The sequence below is a fragment of the Vicugna pacos genome, chromosome 8 (assembly GCF_048564905.1).
Source record: "Vicugna pacos chromosome 8, VicPac4, whole genome shotgun sequence".
NCBI classification, from domain to species: domain Eukaryota; kingdom Metazoa; phylum Chordata; class Mammalia; order Artiodactyla; family Camelidae; genus Vicugna; species Vicugna pacos.
Genome location: NC_132994.1, coordinates 78,622,869 through 78,646,442, shown reverse-complemented (window position 1 = coordinate 78,646,442; position 23,574 = coordinate 78,622,869). Strand labels below are relative to the sequence as shown.

General features: G+C 41.9%; 2 protein-coding genes across 2 annotated transcripts in view; one reads left to right on the top strand and one right to left on the bottom strand.

The window, feature by feature from the left end:
* ERMARD (ER membrane associated RNA degradation) overlaps window positions 1-13,947 on the bottom strand; it is a 36,284-nt gene extending 22,337 nt beyond the window's left edge. Inside the window, exon 1 of the mRNA XM_072966255.1 lies at window positions 13,571-13,947. The gene's annotated coding sequence lies outside the window, so the exon portion shown is untranslated. The remainder of the gene's footprint in view (window positions 1-13,570) is intronic.
* Window positions 48-16,728, top strand: DYNLT2 (dynein light chain Tctex-type 2). The gene is made up of 4 exons (XM_072966258.1): window positions 48-223; window positions 11,740-11,946; window positions 14,299-14,457; window positions 16,448-16,728. The coding sequence occupies exons 1-4, from the start codon at window positions 110-112 to the stop codon at window positions 16,556-16,558; spliced, it is 591 nt and encodes a 196-aa protein (XP_072822359.1). The 5' UTR covers window positions 48-109; the 3' UTR covers window positions 16,559-16,728.
* The last annotated feature ends 6,846 nt before the right edge of the window (window positions 16,729-23,574 follow it).

Sequence of the window (23,574 nt, the reverse complement as noted above, 5' to 3'; positions counted from 1 at the left end):
TCCCGGCGGCGCACTTCCGGCTGGCCCGGCGCAGGCGCGAGAGTGGCGCTCTCGCGGGAAGCGGCGAGGCGTTGGGGTGGCTCGGCGGGATTCCGGGAGAGCAGCCGACATGGAGAAGCGGAGCAGGGCCCCGGGCGGGAAGTCGCCCTCTAACCCGGCGCCTCAGCAGCCGCCGGTGACGCCTCGGAGGGAGAGGAGGCCTAGCATGTTCGAGAAGGAGGCAGTGAGTGCGGAGACGCGGGACGAGGGACGCCCCTGGGCTGCAGCAGGGCTCCGGCGTTGGCAGTGCAGGCCCGAGGGCTCTGCGTTACGGATGGAGGGGGCTGCTTCGGTTCTCTTTAGGTTTGTTCGGCTTGCGGATTTCCTGAAAGGAGCCGAGGAGTATTGCTGCTCTTTCCAGAAATACGTACTTTTAGAATGTTTAGTGCCGCTGTACACCCCAGAGGCAGTTTTACCAGCCAAAATGAGTGTGTGCTGTGCCAAAAAAACCCCAAAAAACAAAAAACTGATACACCAAGCAGAAAAATGAGATGCTTCGAGTTTTAAAAACAGCAGTTTCAGTATTTGAAGAACATATAACTAGCGAGAAAGTTAAATTGCAAATATTCTTTTCCTTGCTGTCTGAAATTAATGGAAAAGTGTCATTCAATTTTATTGGTAGTATAACATAAGAATTTCTACAGGGCTGTAGTCTGAAAACCATTGTGGTGATCGATACTCCATCTTAATATTATAGAGACTTTAAGAGAGAAAATAATTTGCCAAGGATACAAAACTGTAATGATGGAGCTGGGACTTCTGGTCCACTTGCCTATAACGGTTTCTTTTCATACCTACTTCATGGGGCTCACAATTAACAGGATGAAGGAGAGAGAACAGGCAAAACACTAATTGTTGAAGATCCTGAAATATTTCAAGTAACAAAAAGAACCTCTCCACCCCCCAAAAGTCATGACAACGTTTCAGGTTCTAATGACTGTTCTTTTGATGTCTGCGTTTTACAGAGGAAAGAGAAACTAAAGGAGGAAAAGCAAACAGGCCAATTTTACATAACTACGAAAAAACACAGCAAGGCTAGAAATCTTAAGATGTTGGACTTTAAATTCATGCTCCCAGAAACTATGTTGTATTGCCTCGTAATAAGTCTGAGTAAGAGATGGGTCACCAGCAGTGATGAAGAATATTTCTCTCTGGGGGCAAAGGTGCCTTATATAAACTTACTGCCTACTGAAGTTGTGAAGTATTGAAAAATGAGGAAGCCTGAATCCAAAAGGAGGGGACATGTAGGTACACTTGGTATGTCACCCAAATCTGGGGAATAGGAGACAAAGGCAATTCTTGGATATTTGGTATGTATGTGATCAGTCATAGCTGTCTTTAAAATCTGGGCTTCTACGGGGGGCGGGTTAGAAATTTGAATAAATCAGTAATTGGGAAGAAACTGAGAAAGGATTTCACACTAGATGTGCCTGAGGGGAGTGAGTCACTAATTAGTCATTCCCAGCTTTTAGGTAGCTGATAATTCCCAGGATCCTGAGCAGAGGAAAAATTAGGGGACACAATTTAATCGTTATAAATGCCTTTTGATTTTATCTCTCCATCCATTTATTTTCCTTTAGTAGTAGCACCTCAGTTTTCCTTTGGAGAAGTAATTCATTCCCCACTGGCTAGAGTTTTGTTGGGACTGTCAGTCACCTTCCTTTGTGGTGAGGATAAGATCAAAATTAGGCTAATTAGATGAACTCTTCCTAGAATAATGCAAGAAAGTGGTTGAGATTAATTTAAATTGAAGTTGGCATACTGAAATACCTCATGTGTCTGATTGTTTAGCCTTCTCTTCCATCCTGTGAGCTACTCCATATCTTTCCAATTAATTTCATATATGGCTAACAAGAATCAGTTTCTGTTCCTTGCAACCAAAGATTCCAAAACCTTAAACAGATCACCAAAAATTGAAAGTCTGATTAGTCTCAATTGTGTGCATACATTTGAAAATCTTCAATACTAGCAAATAACGTTTAGAAATACATTAATATAATGGTTTCTCATGGCCAAGCTCTTTTTTTCCCCCTAGGATTTTAAATAGGCTCAACATAAGGAAATACCGTATCAATAGGTTAAATAATTAAACTCAGCTTGTTTTAGTAGATACCAAAAAGTTGACCATATATAAAACCTATTTCTAATTTTTAGAAGTGATTACTTCTAAAAAGATTCTTAAGGAATAAATATTCTTAATAAAGAGGCTACTAAATTAGAAGGCCAATATATATGAGAAAGAAATGGCATGGATGAGAGTTTTCAGCATGTTAGAATCTGTTATTTTTAAACCACAAACACATGCTGTATCGCCAAGAGGTTCGTTGCAGTTGGGAGCCACATTAATGGTGCAATATGACTGTATTCCTTGCATATATTGTGGTGGGGGAAGAAGACGGCAATTACCCTAGGGAAGCGTTCTGTTAATCACAAGGAACAAAATAAAGGTTTTGTTTTTGACAGTTTTAGGGGCTAATAATGCCTCTCTTCCCAACTAAAACATAAAGCAGTCTGACAGATGATCAAAACAGCAGGTTTATACCTAATTAAGGATTTCTACCAACAGCCAACATGGAGTAATTCCTACCAGAAACTACAAAAAACCCCCACAAAATTTAATTGTTTCCACTGGCTGGGTGTAAGGCAAGACAAGATAGTGATCTCTGGGTGAGGAAAAGCAGGAAAGGTAAGCTCCAGTACTTCCTCTGACTTACTGCCTGGTGAGAAACTCCAGCCCACACTTTATAGAGAGGTCTCCTTTAACTGAGAGTGATTTGGGAGTCAGGGTAGGTCAAAGTGACATGAGTCTATAGAGTAAAGTATTAAAGAGAAGAGTACTGTACAAACAGCTCCAGAGATCTGCAGAGGATTTTCCTCAAGTCTTCAGCTTAGTGCACTAGTGCATCTAGTGAGGAAGTGACCCATGGCTAGAGAAAGAACCACCCAAAAGGAGCAGAAAAAAATCCTTGGGACTCACACAAAATAGTCTTCTCCCCCCCACCAGTAAGAGTGGAAAGCTTTGTAAATCATAGGGCATTGGTTAGCATGCTAAGAAGTATTGTCTCACTATGGGGGGGGGGGCACAAATAGCCCTAAATTTAAAGATTTCTCTAATCTGGCCTATCAAAGCGTAAAGACAAGCCTCAGGAAGATTACAGTGTTTCCAAGTTACTACATTCTAGAAGAAAGCTCAAGAATACTTACAGGAATACAAAAATAGACAGCAAACAAGAAGGCAAAATTCACAGTATCTGGTATTTAAATAGCATACCTGCAAAGAAGCAGGAAGATACAACTCACAATGGAGAGAAGAAACAATAAAAAATACCCAGGAATGATGCAAACATAGAACTAGTATAAAAGAACACTGAAGCAGTTATTATAAAACTTTTATAATATATATATGTATATATATAAAATCGCATTAAAGCAGTTATAAAATAATACTATAAAACAGTTAATATTACATTCTATATGTTCAAGTGTGAGAAGAAAAGATGGGCATGGTAAATCCAAATCAAACCTCTACAGATGAAAAATACAGTGTCAGAAATGTAATAGTAATAGTAAACTGAGTGGAATTAACAGCAGATTTGACACTGCGTAACAATATTGCTGAATTTAGAGACAGCAGTAGAAAACCTAAAAAAAAAAAGACATCAATGAGCTATGGGGAAATTTCAGGCAAAAATTTATAATCTTTGGAGTACCCAGGTGAGGAGAGGGGACAGACAAAATAATTGAAGAAATAATGAGATGTTTCCAAGTTTGATGAAAACTATAAACCCACAAATCCAAGATCAGTGGAATTCAAGCACAGGATTCATGATTTGAAGGTAGACTGCAATAAGTGAAAGATATATACTATATGCCCCAAAACCACCAGTGGAAAAGATTAAAGCTAATAGGCCAACAAATTAAATAAACATTTAATTCAAAAGAAAGCTTTAAAAATAAAGGGAACAAAAACCAGTATGATGGGTTTAAACAGAATCATGCCAACCACATTAAATGTTATAAACATGCCAGTAAAGTTTGAAATTGTCAGATTGGTTATAAAAGCAAGGTGAAACTATATACTGTCTACAAGAAACACAATTTAAGTATAAAGGTTCAAATAGGTTAAAATGAGAATGATGGAAAAAGATATACCATGTGAACACACATCAGAAGAAAGCTGGAGTGCATGTATTAATGTTAAAGTACATTTCTGTGCAATATGAGAGATAAAGAAGGTCCATTTCATAATAGTAAGAGATCAATTCATCAAAAAGACATAGAAATCCCAAATGTTTATGCACCAAAAATCAGCTTTGAAATACAGGAAGCAAAAATTTCATGTATTTGTTCCTGCAGAAATAGACATGAATAATTACAGTTGGCAATTTCAATACAGGTCTTGATCTCTATCTGTTCTCTGCCTATGTCTGTCTTTCAATAATTGATAAAAACAAGTAGACAAGAAGGTAGTAAGGATACGAAAGACAAAAATACAAAATCCAACTGAAGTTAGTGGACTTTTACCTAATACTCAATGCAACCACAGCTGAATAAATGTTCTTTAGAAGTGCACGTGAAACACTAAGAATATGTGCTGGGGCATAAAACAATTCTCAATAACTTTAGAGGAATTTAGATCATGCAAAGTATGTTCTCTGACCACAATGAAATAAATTTAAAATTATCAACTAAGATTTTTGGAAAGTCACAAATTGCCTGAAAACTAAATGACACACTTCTAAGTATCCCGTGACTAAAGGAAGAAAAAGTATTTTAAAATGAATGAAAATGAAAATACAACATTTCAAAAATTGTAGTATCTAGCTAAAGCAGTACTCATGGATTTTATAGTCCTAAATACCTGTATTAGATTTCAAATCAATATTTCAACCATCAGCTCAAATTTTAAAAAGCAAACAACTCTAAGCCAAAAAAGGACATAAAAATGAGTGGAAATCAATGAAACCAATGAAATAGTAAAGTGAAAAACAAAACAGAAAATTAATGAAACCAAAGATATTTTGGAAAGATCAATATAGTTGATAAACCTCCAATCCAGAGGTTGGCAAATAAATTGGTGGGTCAAATCTGGCTCGCAGTCTATTTCTGTACAGCCTGTGAGCTAAAAATTGTATGTTTTAAAGGGTTATTTGAAAAGCACTAGAGGGTGATGGAGGATGGAAGATGGGAAAAGGACATTATTTGGCCCACAGTGCCTAAGAAAGTTACTAGCTGGCCTTTTGCAGAAAAACTTTGCCAACTCTTGCTCAACCCAGACTAATCAGAAAGGGAAAAAAAAAAAGACATCATTAATACCAGATTTGAAAGGGGGGAATCACTATGGACCCAAAAGAACTTAAATGGATCAGAAAGAAATATTAACAACTGTGATCATAAATTCAACAATTTGGATGAAATGCATAAATTCTTTGAAAGATACTATTGTGAGCTGACTTGTGTTCCCCTAGAATGCTTATGTTGAAACCCTAAGCCCCCCAACACCTCAGAATGTGAGTGTATGTGGAGATAGGGCCTTAAGAAGTAAGTTAAAATGAAGCTGTTAGGGTATGCCTTTAACCAATCTGGCCGGTGTCCTTATAAGAGGAGGAGGTTAGGACACAGACAGACCAAGCCCAAGTATGCACGTAGGGATGACTGAAAGGGCAGGAAAAGAACAGCCATCTGCAAAAGAGAAGCCTCAGGAAAAAGTCCTGTTGGCACCTTGATCTTGGACTTCTGGCCTCCAGAATGTTGAGCAAATAAATTTGTTTGGTCTGTGATACTCTGTTGTGGCTGCTCTAAGAGAAAAGAAATACATAGTCACAAGCTACTGAAGTTCACTCAAGAAATAATAGATACGCTGAATAGCCCCTATATCTGTTAAAGAAAATGAATCTGTAATGTAGTTTAAAACCTTTCCATAAAGAAAACTCTGGGCCCAGATGGCTTTCCTGGTGAATTTCTACCATATATTATAAAGTGTTCTGGAAAGTTGAAAAAAGACTTTTCCCCCATCATTCTTAACAGGACAGCATTACTTTGCTATTGAAACCAAAGTCATAACAAGAAAACAGACTAATATTATTCATGAACATAGATGCAAAAGTTTTTGCCAAAATTACAGCTAATTAAATCCAACAATATACAGGAAGAATAGAATATACATGCTGTGCCCAACACAGGAACACCTAAATATGTAAGGCAAATATTAACATTCCTAAAGGGAGAAATAGACAGCAGCACAATAATAGTAGAGGATTTTAATACCCTACTTGCATCAATGGGTAGATCATCTGGACATAAAATCAATAAGGAAACATTGGTCTTTAGTGACACTAGACCAGATGGACTTAGCAGATATATATAGAAAGAATGTTTCATTCAAAAGCAGCAGGATACACTTTTTTCTCAAGTACACCTGGAACATTCTCCAGGATAGATCACACTTTAGGCCAGAAAGCAAGTCTTAATAAGTTTAAGAGGATTGAAATATCAAGTATTTTTACCAACCAAAATGATATGAAACTAGAAATACAAAAAGAAAACTGGGAAACTCCCAAGTATGTGGAGATTAAACAGCATGCTAATGAGCAGCCAATGGGTCAATGAAGAAATCAAAAGAGAAATAAAAAAACACCTTGAGACAAATTAAAATGGAAATACAACATAACAAAATTTACATGTTGTAGCAAAAGCAATTCTAAGGTGGAAATCCATATGATAAATGCCTATCTCAAGAAATAAGAAGAATCTCAAACAACCTAACTACACCTCAAAGAATGAGAAAAAGAAGAACAAAGTCCAACATTAGCAGAAGGAATGAAATAATGAAGATCAGAGTGGAAATAAATGAAATAGACACTAAAGAAAAATAGAAAAGATCAGTGAAACTAAGAGCTGATTCTGTAAAAAGATAAACAAAATTGACATACCTTTTGTTCAATTGACCAAGACCTGAGAGAAGACTCAAATAAAATCAGAAATTACAACTGATATAGCAAAAATACAAAAGATTGTAAGAGATCACTATACCAACAATTTCAACAACCTACAAGAAATGGGTAAATTCCTAGAAACATACAAACTTCCAAGACTGAATCATAAAGAAATAGAAAATCTGAATTGACCAATTACTAGGAAGGAGATTGAATCAAAATCGAAAACCTCCCCAAAAGTCCAGGACCAGATGTCTTCACTGGTGGATTCTACCAAATATTCAAAGAAGAATGGACTCAAACTTCTTAGACTCTTCCAAAAAATAGAAGATGAGGAAATACTTCCAAGCTCATTTTCAAGGTCAGTATTACCCTGATATCAAAACCAGTCAAGGATACCACAATAAAGGAAAATTATAGGCCAATATTCCTGTTGAACATACATGCAAAAATCCTCAACAAAATATTACCAAATTGAATTTAACAGTACATTTAAAAGATAATGCATCATGATCATGGAATTTGTTCCAGGGATGCAAAGTTGGTTCAACATCTGCAAATCCATCAATGTGATACAGCACATTAACAAAATGAAGGATAAAAATCACATGGTCATCGAAATACATGCAGGAAAAGCTTCAACAAAAATTAACACCCATTTATAATTTTTAAAAAAAATCTAAATAAAGTGGCTGAAGAGGTAATGTATCAACATAATAAAGGCCATATATGAGAAGCCTACAACTAACATGATACTCAGTGGTGAAAAGCTCAAAGCTTTTCCCCTAAGATCAGGAACAAGACAAGATGCCCACTTGAGACACCTATTCAACATATTACTGCAAGCTCTAGACAGAAAAATTAAGTGAGAAAAAGAAATTGAAGGCATTCAAATTGGAAAGTAAGAAGTAAATTGTCACTATTTATATGACATGACATTATACATAGAAAACCCCAAAGATTCTACCAAAAACCTAGAACTAATAAATTCAGTAAAGTGGCAGGATACAAAATCAATACTAATAGTGTACCAATAGTGAACTACAAAAAAGAAATAAGGAAACAGTCCCATTTATAATTGCATTAAAAAGAATGAAATATCTAGAAATAACTTACGCACTGAAAACTGGTATGTTAAAGGAAAAAATTGAAGAAGATGTAAATAAATAGAAATATATTCCATGTTCATGGATTGGAAGAATTAATATTGTTAAAATTTTCATAGTATCTAAAGAATCTCCAAATTCAATACAACTCCTATCAAAATTCCTGACATTTTTTCACAGAAAGAGGACAAACAATCCTAAAATTTGAAATCCTAAAACCCACTAAAGACCCCAAATAGCCAAAGCAATTCTGAGCAAAGCTGGTGTCAACATGTTCCCTGATTTCAAACTATATTGCAAAGCTGTAGTAATCAAAACAATATGGTATTGGCATTAACACAGACACGAAAATTAATGGAACACAATATAGTGTTCAGAGATAAGTTCATGCATATATAGTCAGTTAATTTATGGCAAAGAAACTAAGACTATATATATAGTAGGGGAAAGACAGTCTATTCGATGCATGATGTTGGGAAAACTGGACAGCCACATACAAAAGAATAGAACTGGACCACTATCTTATGCCACAAACAAAATAAACTCAAAATGACTACAGACTTGACTAGAACTGAAATCATAAAGCTCCTAGAAGAAAATGTAGACGATAATTCCATTGACCTTGGCCTTGGTGATTAATTTTTGGATTTGACTGCAGAAGCAAAAATAAATGAGTAGAACTGCAGCAAACTGAAAAGCTTCTGCACAGCAAAGGTTATCAACAAACTGAAAAGACAACCTACGGAGTGGGAGAAATTATTTGCAAGTCATATATCAGATAAGGGGTTAATATCCAAAATATATAAAGAACTGATACAACTCAGTAGCAAAAACAGCAACAATGAGCAATGTGATTAAAAATGGGCCGAAGATCTGAAGAGGTATTTTTCAGAGAAGACATACAAATGGTCAAAAGTTACGTGAAAAGATGCTTAACATCATTAATCATCAGGAAAATTGTAAATCAAAACTGACACCTGTTAGAATGGCTGTTACCAAAAAAAAAAGTGTTGATGAGGATGTAGAGACAAAAGAACATTTGTGCACTGTTGTTAGGAAATTCATGCAGCCACTATGGAAAACAGTAGGGAGGGTCCTCAAAAAATTAAAAATAGAACTACCATATGATCCAGCAATTCTACTTCTGGATATTTATCTGAAGAAAACAAAAACACTAATTCAAAAAGATAAATGCACCTCCATGTTCATTACAGCACCATCTTCAATAGCCAAGACATGGAAACTACCTACATGTCTACTGATGGATGAATGGGTAAAGAAGCTGTGGCATATGTACATGATGGAGTACTATTTAGTCATGAAAAGGAATGGAACCTTGCCATTTGCCACAACACAGATGGGCCTCAAGGGCATTACGCTGAATAAGTCAGACAGAGAAAGACAAATACCATGTGATCTCTGTCATATATGGAAACACATATGTGTATTTGACTCCAGAAGCAAAAGTAAACAAGCAGAACTACAGCAATATATATATAGAGAGAGAGAGAGAGTGAGGTCAGATACAGAGAAATAGACTGGTGCTTGCCAGAAGCGGGGGCTATGGGGGGCAGGGTAGGCCAAATGGGTGAAGAGGGCTAAAAGGTACAAACTTCTAGTAAAAATAAATTAATTAATTAACAAATAATAATAATAATAAATGTCCAAGTGTGGTTTACTCCAAGAACACAATGTTGGTTTACTATTCAAAAATTGATATAACTCACCATATTAACAAACCGTTAGGGATGAAAGATAGGCTGGAAAATGGTAACATTTGTACCTGAATTAAAGCAGCTCACCCAGTCATGGGCCTACTGGCCAATGACACTTACCTAAGATGACGTCTTATCTCTGCAAACAGATAATTCTTATATTCATATAATCTTGTAATCAGATGCCAAGAGGAGAGCTAGGGAGATTCTGCACTAAAGATGGTCTCCTTCTTCCTAGCTCACTAATCAGATTAACTCCCTCAGAGAGGGACAAATTAGAGGACAAAGAAAGGGAAATTGTTGCTCCAGTGACAGTTTCTGTCACACAGAAGCATCAGTGGCAGAGGATGATTGTTCTCCCATGCTGCTCCCTGTGAATGCGGGTTTTAGTAGATACATTTTCAAACTTACTACGGCCTACGTAGTAAGGTCTGAATAAGGAAGAGGGGTGATAGAAATATGCGGGACTGTATTATGTCTATAGGAAAATCAAGACATAGTAAACATTCAAATTAGTAAAATTTTAATAGCTGGGCACAGCAGTATTTATATTAAAACAACACCTAAAATCATAAAACATGTTTTTAAGTCACCTTAAATGGGATGTCAAAAAATATCAAAAGAATAAGTGCTTCAAAATAAACAAATTTTTGTAACATAAATTAATTGGAAATAAAAATTCTTCTATAAATGCAGGAGCAAATCATGTTCCTGTTTTGAAAAACTGTCATAAAGTTATGAAGTTATTTATGGTTAACAATATTTGTAAAAAGTCTTACAAAGCATAAATTACTATCTTCATTCAGTCCCTGATCTCCCTGTATTCACCAAACAGCAGCCGGAATAATCTTTTAAAACTGTGATTTAGAACATACCACATTCGCGTTTAAATTCTTTCATTGTTCCCGTTCTGAGAAGAAATTCCAAATTCCTTCCCAAACTCTGCATAGCCCTGCGTCCTGTGACCACTCTGCCTCGCTCGGCACTTCAGACACACCAAGCACGCCTGTTTTGAGAGCATGCTCAGCTCTTGTTTCTAAGTCTTCATCCTCCCTGTTTTCTGGTCCTTTTAGGCTCCAGCCCAAACCTTACTTGAGAGGGCACTTCGATTATTCAGTCTGAATTAGTCCCTCATGATAACTTTCTGTTAAGTCATCTGATTTTATTTTATAGCAATTATCACTATTTAAATTGGCTTATTCATTTCCCTGTGTACTTGTTAGTGTCCCCATTGGAAGGGTAACTCCAGGAATGCAGATCTTGATTAAAGCAGTTAATTCCTGGCTGTTACAGTGAAGCTCACCACTGTCACTTCAGAGCCTCGAGTGCTTACTGAGCCACAGTAGGCACTAAATAAATAGTTCTTTAAGGAGTGTTGAATGTCATAGAATAAATGTGGAACGTCAAAAGCATGGGATGAGGTCTACGCCAAATCTTTGCACTTTTGTGATCTTTTCAGTTCAAGACTTATGAATGTGTTATCTGAATAATTGTATTATTCAAAGACAAATAAGCATCGTAGCAAGTTATAAGAAGATAATAACGGATAACCTCAGAACAGGGAACGTGGGAGATTTTCTACGCAACCTGATATCTAGCCACTTGGTTGCCCTCTCGGAGTCCACTGAGTGCCTAGTTCTTTTGCATCTTCCATGGATGTTCGGAATATATGCATTCAAATGTGGGTTTATGTTTATGTTTATAGATAGACAGATGATAGCTATATTCTTTCTCTTCTTTTACCAAATTGTTAGCCAGGAGCGAATCAGAGAGTCTAGGATTTAGCAAACACATAATCATAAGTCTGTTATAATGGGTTTCCAAGCTTGTGTCAGCCCTGTCCCACGCCACCAGGGTTCTTAAAACTGAAATTTCAGTTAAAAGAGTAATATGTGCCCCTCTCGCCCCTCCTCTGCTTCTCTCTCCCCTGCCCTGGCCTTTCAGTATGCACAGATTTTAAGAGAAAGACTGCGAGAATCCGTTCATGATGTTCAGTACGTAGAGCCTCCGTTTGAGGACTCAGCTGCTGATGTGGGGAAGGAATGGAAGAGCGCCCTGGCGAAGTTAAAGTTTGCTAACTCGTATCGAATGGAGCCATTGAAAAAATTCCAGGCTCATTCAGTAGAAACCAAAGTCCAGCAGGTACTAAAGGTAGGTTGGCAGATACGTGCAATAGCAATAGCTTAGCGCTGAGGGCTTGGGAGCTGCGTTGAGATTTATGGCGGGGTAGTTACCCTGATAGATTTTTTTACCATTTATCTCTGAAAACATGAAAGTACTTTGTAGTCACACTCAGTGATCTTCACGTTGACACCATGATTAAAGCTAGATTAAAGGGAATATTCTTTTGCTATTTTATTTAACTCTTAATCATCCATAAGTTATCTCTCAGCTTCCGTGTTTCTCCCATATTTGGAGAAATGAGTAAAAAAAACAAATTGAATACATGTATGTGTGTGAAAAACTGGTTCAGGACTAGACTATAAAACGTCTTAAGAATGGGCCGTCCCCAAGTTACGCATAGGTTTTCTTCTCCCTTAAACTCGCTGGAGCCTAAAGTTCATTTAAGACCGTTGTTGGAAACTTGCACACGTTTTCAGGCTCGCCCCACAAAGCTTCTTCAGTCTTACAAAGCTGATTCTGTAATATTCCTATTAACACCAGTATTACTTGCGCTAGTTCTGGTATTGATGGCTGCCTCATGTGGGCAGAAAGAACTCCCCTCACCGCCCTTCCCCACGGGGCACCAAAGTAAGACATCTCCAACTGGAGACTGTGTGTGTAAGAGGCCACTGTTGCTGGGCCTCCTTTTCACCCCGGTCACAAGTTCGCCTTCAGGCACTGGCACCTTGGGGCTTCTGATGACCTGGTTCCCTTTGCGGGACCTCCCAGCCTAACCCCACCCCAGGGATCGTCTTAAATCCTCGTCTTCAGACTACCTGCCCCCACCTCCAGTTTACAAAATGCATTCCTTGAGCAACAACAGATGTAAGCTAGCTTCTGGGGAAAAAATACATGTGTAAGGCATTTTGTATAAATGATTAACACCCCTTTAATTGTATCAAAGTTAATTCTTAGCTGAATTAGCCTTTATTAATACAGAAGACCATTTAGGAAGCCCACCCTCCAATCTCCCTCCCCCACCACAGACATAGACACATTTCTAAACTGGACTAATATTGATCAGATAATACCTGGTAAAGATGTTAATGCTCATGGCTTTAGGAAATAAAGAAATTCAACTCAATTAATACAATAAAATAGTTACTAAATACCTTCTCTGATCTAAACACTAATAGCAAGCATTTGTGATTTGAGTATGTATTTTGGTATGTCTTTCACTCAGCCCTACCGCGTAGAGTGAGTTCAAGTTTATTGAATATAGTAGAATTTTACATTGTATTTACATATGATAATTTACAGGATTGCATTGAGCACAGTGGGGCCTGAAACAGCTACTGGATTTGCAGGTGGAAACCTGGGCCCCCAAAGAGGCCAGGGGTTTTCCTCCAGGTTCAGGGAGCCTAGGATGCAGTTCTAGGCACAGAATGTGTGCACTGATAGGGTGTCAGATTGGCCTAGACCAAGTGGTCAGTATTTATGAAAAAAGAACTCATATGTAGATAAAACTTGGGATCAGTTCAGAAGAGAGAAAGAATGTTGCTGTGTGTCCAAAGACTGAACCACAGCCAAATGCCTGAAGGGGCTAAGCGCTTCTAGTCCCAGTTCGGATCCAGAAGCACCAAGAAGGGAACCAGAATCAAAAGAAACTCACCTCAGTTAGCTAGCAGGCATCCATCTGTTATCACCACAGCCCAGAACGTCAGTTAATTTATCACTGGTCCAAGTCAACCATTCAGAGGCAGGTGCTGTCTGCTCACCAGAAGGTCCAGGTCTGCTTTTGGTCTGTAGGAAAATGCAGTGCTTCCTGGCCCCCCTCTGTCTTCCCCAGCTGTGCATTAATTTACTGACAAACACGATCAGAAGCTTTGATGTCCTTGTTACTCCTGGAGGCCCCAGAAAAAAGCAGTGGAGTGAGAAGCCACAGGGAGATGGTTAGAAAGAAGAAATGGCCTTTGATTTATGATTTAGGAAGACAAGAATAACATTATGCAGGCTCTGGTTCCAAGGTTTGTTTTAGGAAAACCCAGATCTGAATTTTAGCAAATTTACACACTTGAAAAAGATTTTAGATTCCCTACATGAGAATTCCTGGAAGCTTTGTTTTAAAGTTCCTTTTGTGTCACCCTAGTAACTGGTAGAGTAATCTAGTGAAGGAAAACTTACAGCCTAAAGGCTGGTAATATTGAGCAGCTGAACATACTTTAAAAACCAAACTAAATTTTCCTCAAAAGCATTCTTGAAATAAATTGTTAAGCATATCATTCATGTAGTATTATTTGGTTAGAAATATGTGTATTTTTCCAAAACTTATATTTAATAATTAGACACATTTTTACTTCAATTTTTATTTATAAAATTTTTTTCTTAATTTTTTTAAAGGAAAGCCTTAAAGATGTCAAATATAATGATCAAGTCTTCTCTCATTTGTCGCTTGAATTAGCAGACCGAATATTGTCAGCGGTCAAAGAATTTGGGTACTACCGCTATAAGTTCATTATAAAAATCTTATTTATTCAAAAGACGGGTCAGGCAATCAACGTAAGTACCTCACTGTCATGTCTCCCAAGTCCGCATGTGCGGGTCCCCGTAGTTACAGGGTTTATGGTGACGTCCTGCAGGCACTCCCAGATCCTGGGGAGCCTCTTGAATGGAAGGCTGCCTTTGTGAACTGTACTTCCTTTCATTGTGAATTATTTGAAAAATACTAACCTCGAAATGTCCATTTTCGATGACTAATTTATTGAGCTGTGTGGCTGTGCTGTTCCGTGCTCATTCCAGTTTTGACAATTTAAAGTCATTTACTAACTAACCAGCGAGTGTACTGAAGGCACCTAAGGGTAACGGTTCCGAGGAAAACACAGAAAATGACAAGCCGTCGCCCACGCCTCCCAGGAGTCTTGCTCTGGCCGGGGGTGGACACCAGCTCAGTCTGGAGTTAGGACAATAAGATGGCGGGGGTGTGTGGCGGCCTGGGGCCCAGGGCCCCCCTGGCCTGGACTGGAACCCTGCCCGTGGCTGGGACATGGTTTTCCTTCTGTAAAATAAGGGTGATAAAACCTACTCGCTAGGTTATTGTGAAGAGTTAACGAGCTTATCTGTGTTAAAACCCTTGACGTAGTCTCCAGCCCAGAGGCCTCCCTCAGCAGAAAGGTACATCACTGTTACAGACAGACGAGAGCGCAGCGTCCCCAGGGCTGTGCACTTCTAGTGAGGGACAGTGAGTGTGTGGGGGCTGGACACAGCCGGCAGGGCTTCGTGGAGGAGTGGGCGGCACATGGATGCAGGCGGGGGACTTGGACACAGAGGCTGCTGGCCTCATGGCAGGCAGCCAGACCCCAAGGCTGGAGAGGGTTACACTGTGGGCTACATGCACTCGGGGATGAGACGCTTGCAGACGGTGACAAGTGCCCTCCAGACAGAGTGGCTCCTTGGGGCTGTCTGCAGACAGAGAAGGCCCCTGATGTCTAAATGACCCGGGGAGCCGGCTGGGCCAGAGGGCGGGGGGCATCCAGGCCGGCGCAGTGCGAAATGCTGAGACCGGGCCGATTGGAGTGCCTGGTTGCCGCCAGAGGGGCTGCGGTGCAGGTGGGCAGCCCCACCCCAGAATTCAGCAGCCTAAAACTCCAGCCATCTGTCTGGCCATCATTCTGTGAGTCGCTTGGCCTGGATCAGCTGTTGGGATTTTTGCTGGTCTCGAGGGTTCACCTGAGCCGTCCGGTGACTCGGCTGGGCCTAGAGGGCCAAGACGGCCTCGTTCGTGCGTCCGACAGTTGGTGCTGCTGCTGGCTGGGCACTGGTTCTCCTGCACAGGAGCTGACATCCTCCCGTGGACTGAACAGGCTTCCTTACACGCAGGGGGCTCCTCCCCGCAGGCTGGGAGGTGAGAGCAGAGGGCCTCTCAAGGCCTTCCTTGGAGGTTGCACAGTGTTAACGTTCGTCTGCTCAGACCAAGTCCCAAGGCCAGCTCACAGTCAAGGGGTGGAAAATAGACTCAGCCTCTTGATGGGCAAAGCCACAGAGGATTTCTGACCATTTCTGATCCAGCACAGAAAAGTCAGACCATGTAGGTGAAGCAAAGGATTTAGGGTTTTCTCTGTAGCCTGCTGTGTAATCAGTGCCATTTCTTCATTTCCAGACAAGGTCACAGCAAACTTTCGTTTGAAAATCTTTCAAGGGTGGGAGGAGTAATTCCTTATTATGGACTATCACAGCAGAATGGCTCTGCATGCAGGAAATCCAGGCCCAAATTACAGGGTGCCTCCTGGACCTGCCCGGACACTCTGCTAAGGGAGTGTTAGTGTTCTCTCCCTGCGTCGGGTAACTACCAGCTCCAGTGAAAGAGAAGACAGACTCAGGAAGCATCACAATTAAGTCTTTTCAGGAAAGGGAAATTTGGACAAACTACTTGTCCAATGTAACTTTCTAAGATACTGACACATCTTTATAAAAAATCAAACTTGTATAGATTTTAAAATTCCTTCTTAACGTGTTCAATCTAAAGTTGGCCTTCTAAAACTTTGTCCTGCAGGTTGCCAGTAGATGGATCTGGGATGTCGCGTGGGACAGCTGGGTGGCCGTGAAACACGAAGCGGAAACCTACGTAGCCCTGGCCTTGGTGTTCGCACTTTATTGTGAATAGCTTGTTACGTGGGCTAAAGGACATTTGCTTCTCAACTTTTCAAAAATACATGAAATCTGTAGATTTGTGAACCTCATAGTAGTTTTGATAAGCTATATTTTTATCTCCAATTGCAGCTTCTTAATTGTATTCTTTTTCACAACAAAGTAAATGCTGGATTTTTCCCTTTACACTTACTAGTTATCATATTTACTAATGTTGTATTACCCAAAGTATAGAAGTCTAAGAGGTATGCTTACATGCTTATATATATATGTATGTGAATGTGTGAATGCTGGTAGTGGAATCATATGCAAACAGTATCATCCTTGTTAGAGTTAAGAAAGTTAGAATTCGCTACAGAAAATTATGACACAAATTAAGTGTCAACTTAAGTAAGTGTTAAGATAGATTTTGGAAAACCTCCAAAAGCAGATGTATTTTGAACAGCATCTTAATATACTGCATGCATTCTTTTGAAAGGACTTACCAAGTTTGAAAGAAAGATGTTGATAGATTTAATGCTTCCCTAACGAGCACCTCCCCCTCCAGTCAAAACACAAGTGTGCAGACCGTTTGTTAGTGTATTAGCTAGGTTCTTGTTAGCTGCAAGACCCTAAAAACCTAACATAATTGTTAAAAAAGAAAAAAGGAGGAAATTTTTATTTCTCAGGCATTTGATCAAGAATCCAGGCTTTTTCTGTCTTCCCACCCTCTGCTCAGACTTCTGCACACCTTTGTTTAACTCGATAGAATTTGATCGCGTCCCCAAGGCTAGATCGGTGGTAGTTCGCCCCCTGGGGCAGGGGCTGGAGCTCACCTTCCCTGAAGTGTGCAGCGGGCGTGCACACAGCCATAAATCCAAGCTCCTCTCAAGGTGGCGGGGGGGGGGCTTGGGGGAGGCAACCAGCAAGTCTGTGATAATTCATACAGTTTTCCTAGTTATAATCAGAACTGGAAAACCCAGGCCAGACTTAATGGACAGTAAAAAATACCATTAGTTGAATAATCTGTCTATAAACAGGAGAACAGGAAGATTCAGGAGAGTTTCCTTTCACTTAGGAGTTACGATGAGCTGGGCGGCCCAGGACTCAGAACTCCGCACCACACGGTGTCGACGTGGTAGTTGTAGCCCAAAGAGTCTGCAAAACGGGACTTACCAGTCGCTACCCTTGGCCACAGAAGAAGTCAGTAACAACAAACCTAGGACAGAGCTCCTGTTCAGTGACGCGCCTTCCTGGTGAACTTGTCGTGATAGTGCCCTTGCTAGGGTTTGCGCTGACTGTCCCATAAATGACTGCTGCTGAGCATGCTCATGCCTCCTCCCAGGGCCACGTGTGAATCAAGTTAGCCAACAGCTGTCTGGCACCTCTGGCCGGCCGGAGCGTGGCTGGAGCACCCCAGGTCCTGGAGTCGCGCCCCAGTACTCGCCCAAGGCCCAGAGCTGCCTTAGCGCTGCTCCTCCTCCTGCCCTTCTCCCAACCCCCGCCCCCCACAGTTGTGAAACTCTACACTCTGAAGTGACTGAAAATCACCCCCCTTCCATCACTGCCGTGTCCCCCGCCAGGTCCTCACTTCTCTCACATCAGTTTCAGTGGTTGCTTTCTTCAGTGTTTTCATCTGTTGACTGTTCTGTTGAACGTACGTGTTGTGCGTCTACCAAGTGCCAGGCCCTGTGTGAGAGGCAGATTGTGGACCCGTGAACAGAATGGGCAGGGCCCTTGTCTTCCTGGAGCCCTCCTGTGTCAGGGGCTGGTTTTAAGTAACTGTACCCCTATAAATGATGGCCGGTGCTTCGAAGGATGAACCAGGGAGAAAACCCAGTGGACCTACTTTCCTTGGCCTCAAGCCTCATCTTCGCCATGAGACTGAAGGTGTAACCATGTCAGAAGCATAACTCAGTTACATGGCTCCCTGCCTCAGGACCCCTCAGTCCTTCTTGGCTGCCTTTTGAGTTTATACAAACCCTTCTGCCTACTCTTGAGGTTCCAGGCTCTCCAGAATATAATACTCTGCTATTTCCTGAGGTTTAGTGGATTCCAGGCACATTATAAACACCTCTCATGCCAGCAGCACGGCTCACTGTCCACCCCACTCCTCCTCTCCCTTCTAATCTGGGCCGCACTAGGGGCCCTCCTGTGTGCGCTTGTGAGATCTTGTGCACATTCCTGTCACTTCCCTCCTCCCACCACCAAGGCTCCTTCGCGCCCCTTCTCCTCCATGCTCCCCTGAGGCCTGCACCAGGACAGCCTCTGCCCCTCTACTGTCCAACTCCCCCTCCACCTCACGCGGGCAGCCACTCCACCGGAGCCTGTACGACTGTGCACCAGCTGTCGTGCCAAATAGTCAGGACTGTAACTTTTGAACCAACTTCCTGCTCTCATTAAGGACTCATCAGGATCCATCACATCAAGTGTCACATGAATGTTTACTTCAGTCACTACAGAAACCTGCATATCCCCTAATCCGATTCCCTGCTTCTCGAAGTTTTTTTACTGACCTTTCCCCATGGTTCATAGAACTCCTCTCTACTCCCAGCCTCTTCTCCAGATGCATTTTGAGTTTCTTTCCTTAACCACAACCTGGCTTGTCCCAGAGGAAGAGTCCCCTGCGGCCTCCTACCTCTAATCCCTGATGCCTGGGAGCCGGAGGGATGGTCGGCACCTCTGCCCGTGAAAAACTCCTGGAAGCTATGCCCTCAGGATGCACTGTGCCTCGCGCATGTGTCGTTGCCCCCACGTCCCTGCTCCTCCTGATTACTGGAAACTTGAGCCACTCTCACAAAAGTCATCTCCACTCGACTCCTGCCATCACCCTTTGTGACTTCAGTATCATGTAGGTAATCATCTGATGAGGCTGTTTTGCTTTGCACAAATTTTAGCCACTACAGTTCAGTTGGATTACACCAGTCCCCAACAACATGGTCCAGATTTAATTACCACAGTACCTTAGCTGAGGAGGGCATGCAGGGCAAACTTCACAGCTGCGTCTTCAGTCCCCAGGCCCCTGCGTGAGTAACAGATGGGCGTCAGGACTCTTTCAGTCTGCAGTCACTGTCACCGCACGCCTGCTACTTAGCCCTTCAGGTCAGAAGACAGCAGAGCACGTGATTGTGTTGCCTCCTTGTCTCCCAGGGACAAACCCACAACATGTTGTACAAAATAGATCATCCAAAGAGGAAACTGGCCCGAAAAGACGAGAAGTGCATCAAAAAATAAGAAGTGATGATGCCAGAAATGAAACCTGAGAATGACAACAGCGCCACGACGGGACGGGAGCTAAGCCTGCAGGAGCGTCCTGCAGGCACCACGAGGGGAGAGTCTGACAAGCTGGAAACAAGGTGAGGTTGAGGCACCTCCTTTTAGTTTAAATTACTCTGGGAACAGGAAGCTGCGTATGGTTGAGAAAGCCTTTCTTGGTTTTGGATAGAAGACTGCGCTGTATCCGCTGTTCCGCATCTGCAGACTCAGCCAACCACGGGAGGCGGAGCACTGTAGTACATACTCCGTGAAAAGCCCGTGTGGAAGTGGACCTGAGCAGTTCAAACCTGTGTTGTTCAAGCGTCAACTGCAATAATGGGAATAATAATAAATAAAAAACTCAGTCAGTTTGAGGCCAGATCAATTCATGCCAGTGTTGAAGTTAGTTACCATGTTGATTACAAAGGACTGGAAAACAACCATTTTCTGCCAGAGACTGGTCCCACCACTTTAGGTGCTGACATGAACTGCTGCATGTTGGGCTCTCCGGCTGTGCTGCTGTGAAGTACACACCCTGATGTCACAGGTCGGTTGTGGCAGCCAGTGGTGTGGCAAAAGAATGAAGATGTCCTGGGAAGCAAGACTGAGATGACTTCACGGCAAGGAAATTCGTGGGGATATTTTACAGCACTGAAAATGAAAACGGTAAGATGCTGGAAGCCAACCCAAACTGGAAAAGAAGCATGACAGTTTATCAGGGCTTAGAAAAGACAGGTCACAGGATGAGAAAAAGCGGCAAGCACAATTCAGACTTCTGTTGGTAAAGTTTTTACAAAGAGTCTCAGTGCTTCTCCTGTTTTAAGTTATAGTGTATTAAATAAATGTGTTTCACAATTAAAAATTCTGTGTACATTTATAATTGGCAGTAAGGGAGTTTTTAATGTTTTAACAGAAGTTTTTTAAAGTCATAGAACAGAGTAATTTTCCCCTCTGATTAGTAAGATCACTTTGTACGGTTTCACTTCTGTGGTCATTTTTATAGTCTTGTGCTAACATGCAGAGCTAGTGTTGCCAGTGAGTAGGTTCTTGTCCCGTCGCAGAAAGAATTCAGAGACCAGACGTGGAGGTCAAGAAAGTAAAGTGAGGATTTACTGAGGGATGGATAGTCCACTCTCAAGGGGAGAGAGGGCAGACTCAGGTGAGCATCTGCTCTGGGTTTCTTTGGCAAGTTGGTTACAAAGGGTGTAAAAATGAATGGGTGGAATATTCATTGAGGGGGGGGTTGGGGTTGTGTTCCCTGATCTCCACCCCAGCTCCACATTCCCGAGGGGAGGAGGGATTGTGTCCTTATTTAGTCTGGATCAGAAGTGTCATGCCTCAGTGCATGATGGGTACTTCTGATCTGCAAGGCTAGTTTTATTGTAACTAGGGCGTAATGAGCAAAAGGCTACATTCAGACCCTGGAGGTTGCTGCCTTTTCCCACCTTTCTTTGTCGGCCTTCAGGCCGCTTGTTACCCAGAAATTGTGTGACTGCTTATCGGTCCCGAGGTTCCTGCTTTTCTTTCTCTGCCCGGGGACCCCTGTTGTTTACATGATGTGTGGTTTCCGGCATTTGGCCCGGCCCCTCCTTTCTGCCCAGTTCCTGCCCTTTGGCCTGTGTCCCCCTTTCTCTGCTCATATCCAGCTGTCTGCCTGTGGTGACACTGGGACTGTCTGTGCTCCAGGTTCTCAATTCCTTGACCAACTCACCTTCCAAGGCCTTTCCTCTAGCACACCTTGGTCATCTGCTCCCTGGCTGCTCCTGGAGACCTTGTTATCATCAAGGTCAGTATGACCCCTGAATCTCAATTCCAAGCAGGTTGTTCTCATGCAGTCATTTCCTGTCCTAGCTCACCACTGTCACACCCTGAACAGTCACAATTCAATCTCCAACTCACTGACCGTTTCCACTCTAACAGTTCTCTTCTTGTTTTCATCTTTAGATTTCATGGCCCATTTTTACAGTCACTGTACAACCACTCCTTTACAAACACACACTGAGCTCCTTTGCCCCCTTCTTCACCTGGGAAAACCCTTTCCCCAGTGAACTCTTGTTATCTGCTTTGTCCAAGTCTGAGCTCAAGCAGCAGTAGGTACACTTGACTGAGAACACAGCAAAGCCAGACTGAGTGGTTTCACTTTAAATTCATCCCCACAGACCTCCAGGGGGCAAACCACTGGGGATCCTCCCCTCCACACCTCCGCTCTCCTCCGACTTCCTACATCCCTCTCCTCTGCGCCCTCAGCTGCGGATCTCACCTACTTCATCAAGGAAAGAAAAAGCGCCACAGGAAAATCCCTCGGGTTTCCACCACCAACTCTGAACCTGCTTGCATCTGCGGCCACAGTCTGCTGCCATAGGTGGATGGTGCTTCCTCCTCTCAAAGGCTCATCCCAGCATCTGTGCTGCCTTCCAGTGTCCTCAGGGCTGCCCCTCCCAGCATCCATCTGTCTCCTCTCTCTCCTGCAGCAGAACTTCCCCCTCTACGGAGCCATTCTTTTCAGTCTGCACACATGCTCGTCCATCCTGAAAATGACCACATCCCAAGTCTCCAGCTACCTCCTCCTCTACTGCTCTTCACAGTCAGGCTTCTCTCTGCAGCACTCACTCCAGTTCCTAGCCTTCCATTCGTCCCTTAATTGACTTCAGTTTAGCTTCTAAAACTGCCACACCATCAAATCAGCCTGAAACAATTAAAACTGCTAATTACCAACAAATTTCTAAAAATAATGGACATTTTTCTGTCTCTCAGCTTACAACACTTGACAGTTTTCTTCCCCCTCCTCCTCTGTTTCTACCAGTATCTCTAGAATCCTTGCTCTTGGAACCTCTGCAGTCCTGCATCCACATACCCTAAGTGAGCTCATACAGCTTTTCCCCTTCACCACCACATTGCTGGGGCCTAACTCAGGGCCTAGGTTAACAAACAGTGAGGCAGTGTCTGATGCGTGAGTGAACAAATGATTACTTATGTTTCTATCACCTTGTATAGTTCTTAGTTGTTTCCCATAAAATATTTGTGAAATAATTGGACATTGTTATTCTAATCCTGCAGGAAATGGAGGGTCAGAGAGATCAAATAATTTACCCACAATCACACAGCTAATAAGTGTCACAGCTGGTATTCAAAACAAAGTCTTAACCCCAAAGCTTTGTTCTCACCATTACATCACACTACCTCTCTGTGTATTTCACCCAAACTCCACGAACCTGCCTTCGTTTACCTTATTCTCAAGCCGAACTGGAATGACTGACATACTTGAATGTGCCTCTTATTTCCCCACTTCTCTTTCTCAAACTCGAACCCATATTTCCACTTCCAACTGTACGTTTACCTGTAGTTGTCCTACCAGTCTCTTAAAGTACTTTTCAAATTCGATGTCAACCTTAAAATCTTAAGTTTTCTAGTCACAGGTAAGGTTTATTCACCTAAACCGCCTTTAGTACAGCTATCCACCTGTATCATGTCCTCTCAGCGTTGGAGCCGCCAAGGGGCGGGGCCTGGGGCCCGCGCAGAGCCTCCTCCACTCTCTCTTTGCCTTGCGTGGTGAAAGGCAGAGTCAGCACTTAGTGACTTGGAAGGATGAGTTTTAAATTTGTTTTTGATCCAGAGACAGAATGCCCGAGGGACAGGAGTAGAACCAAGTGACTGAAAATACAAAAATATTTTAACGTTCAACTCTGCTGAGAATCTGACTGAGGGCTCGATCAGCTGAGAGAACACAGGGATAGATGCTGATTTTTCCTGGCGCTCTCAATTAGGCCATTTTCTTCCGCGGGATTTTGGCACGGAAAT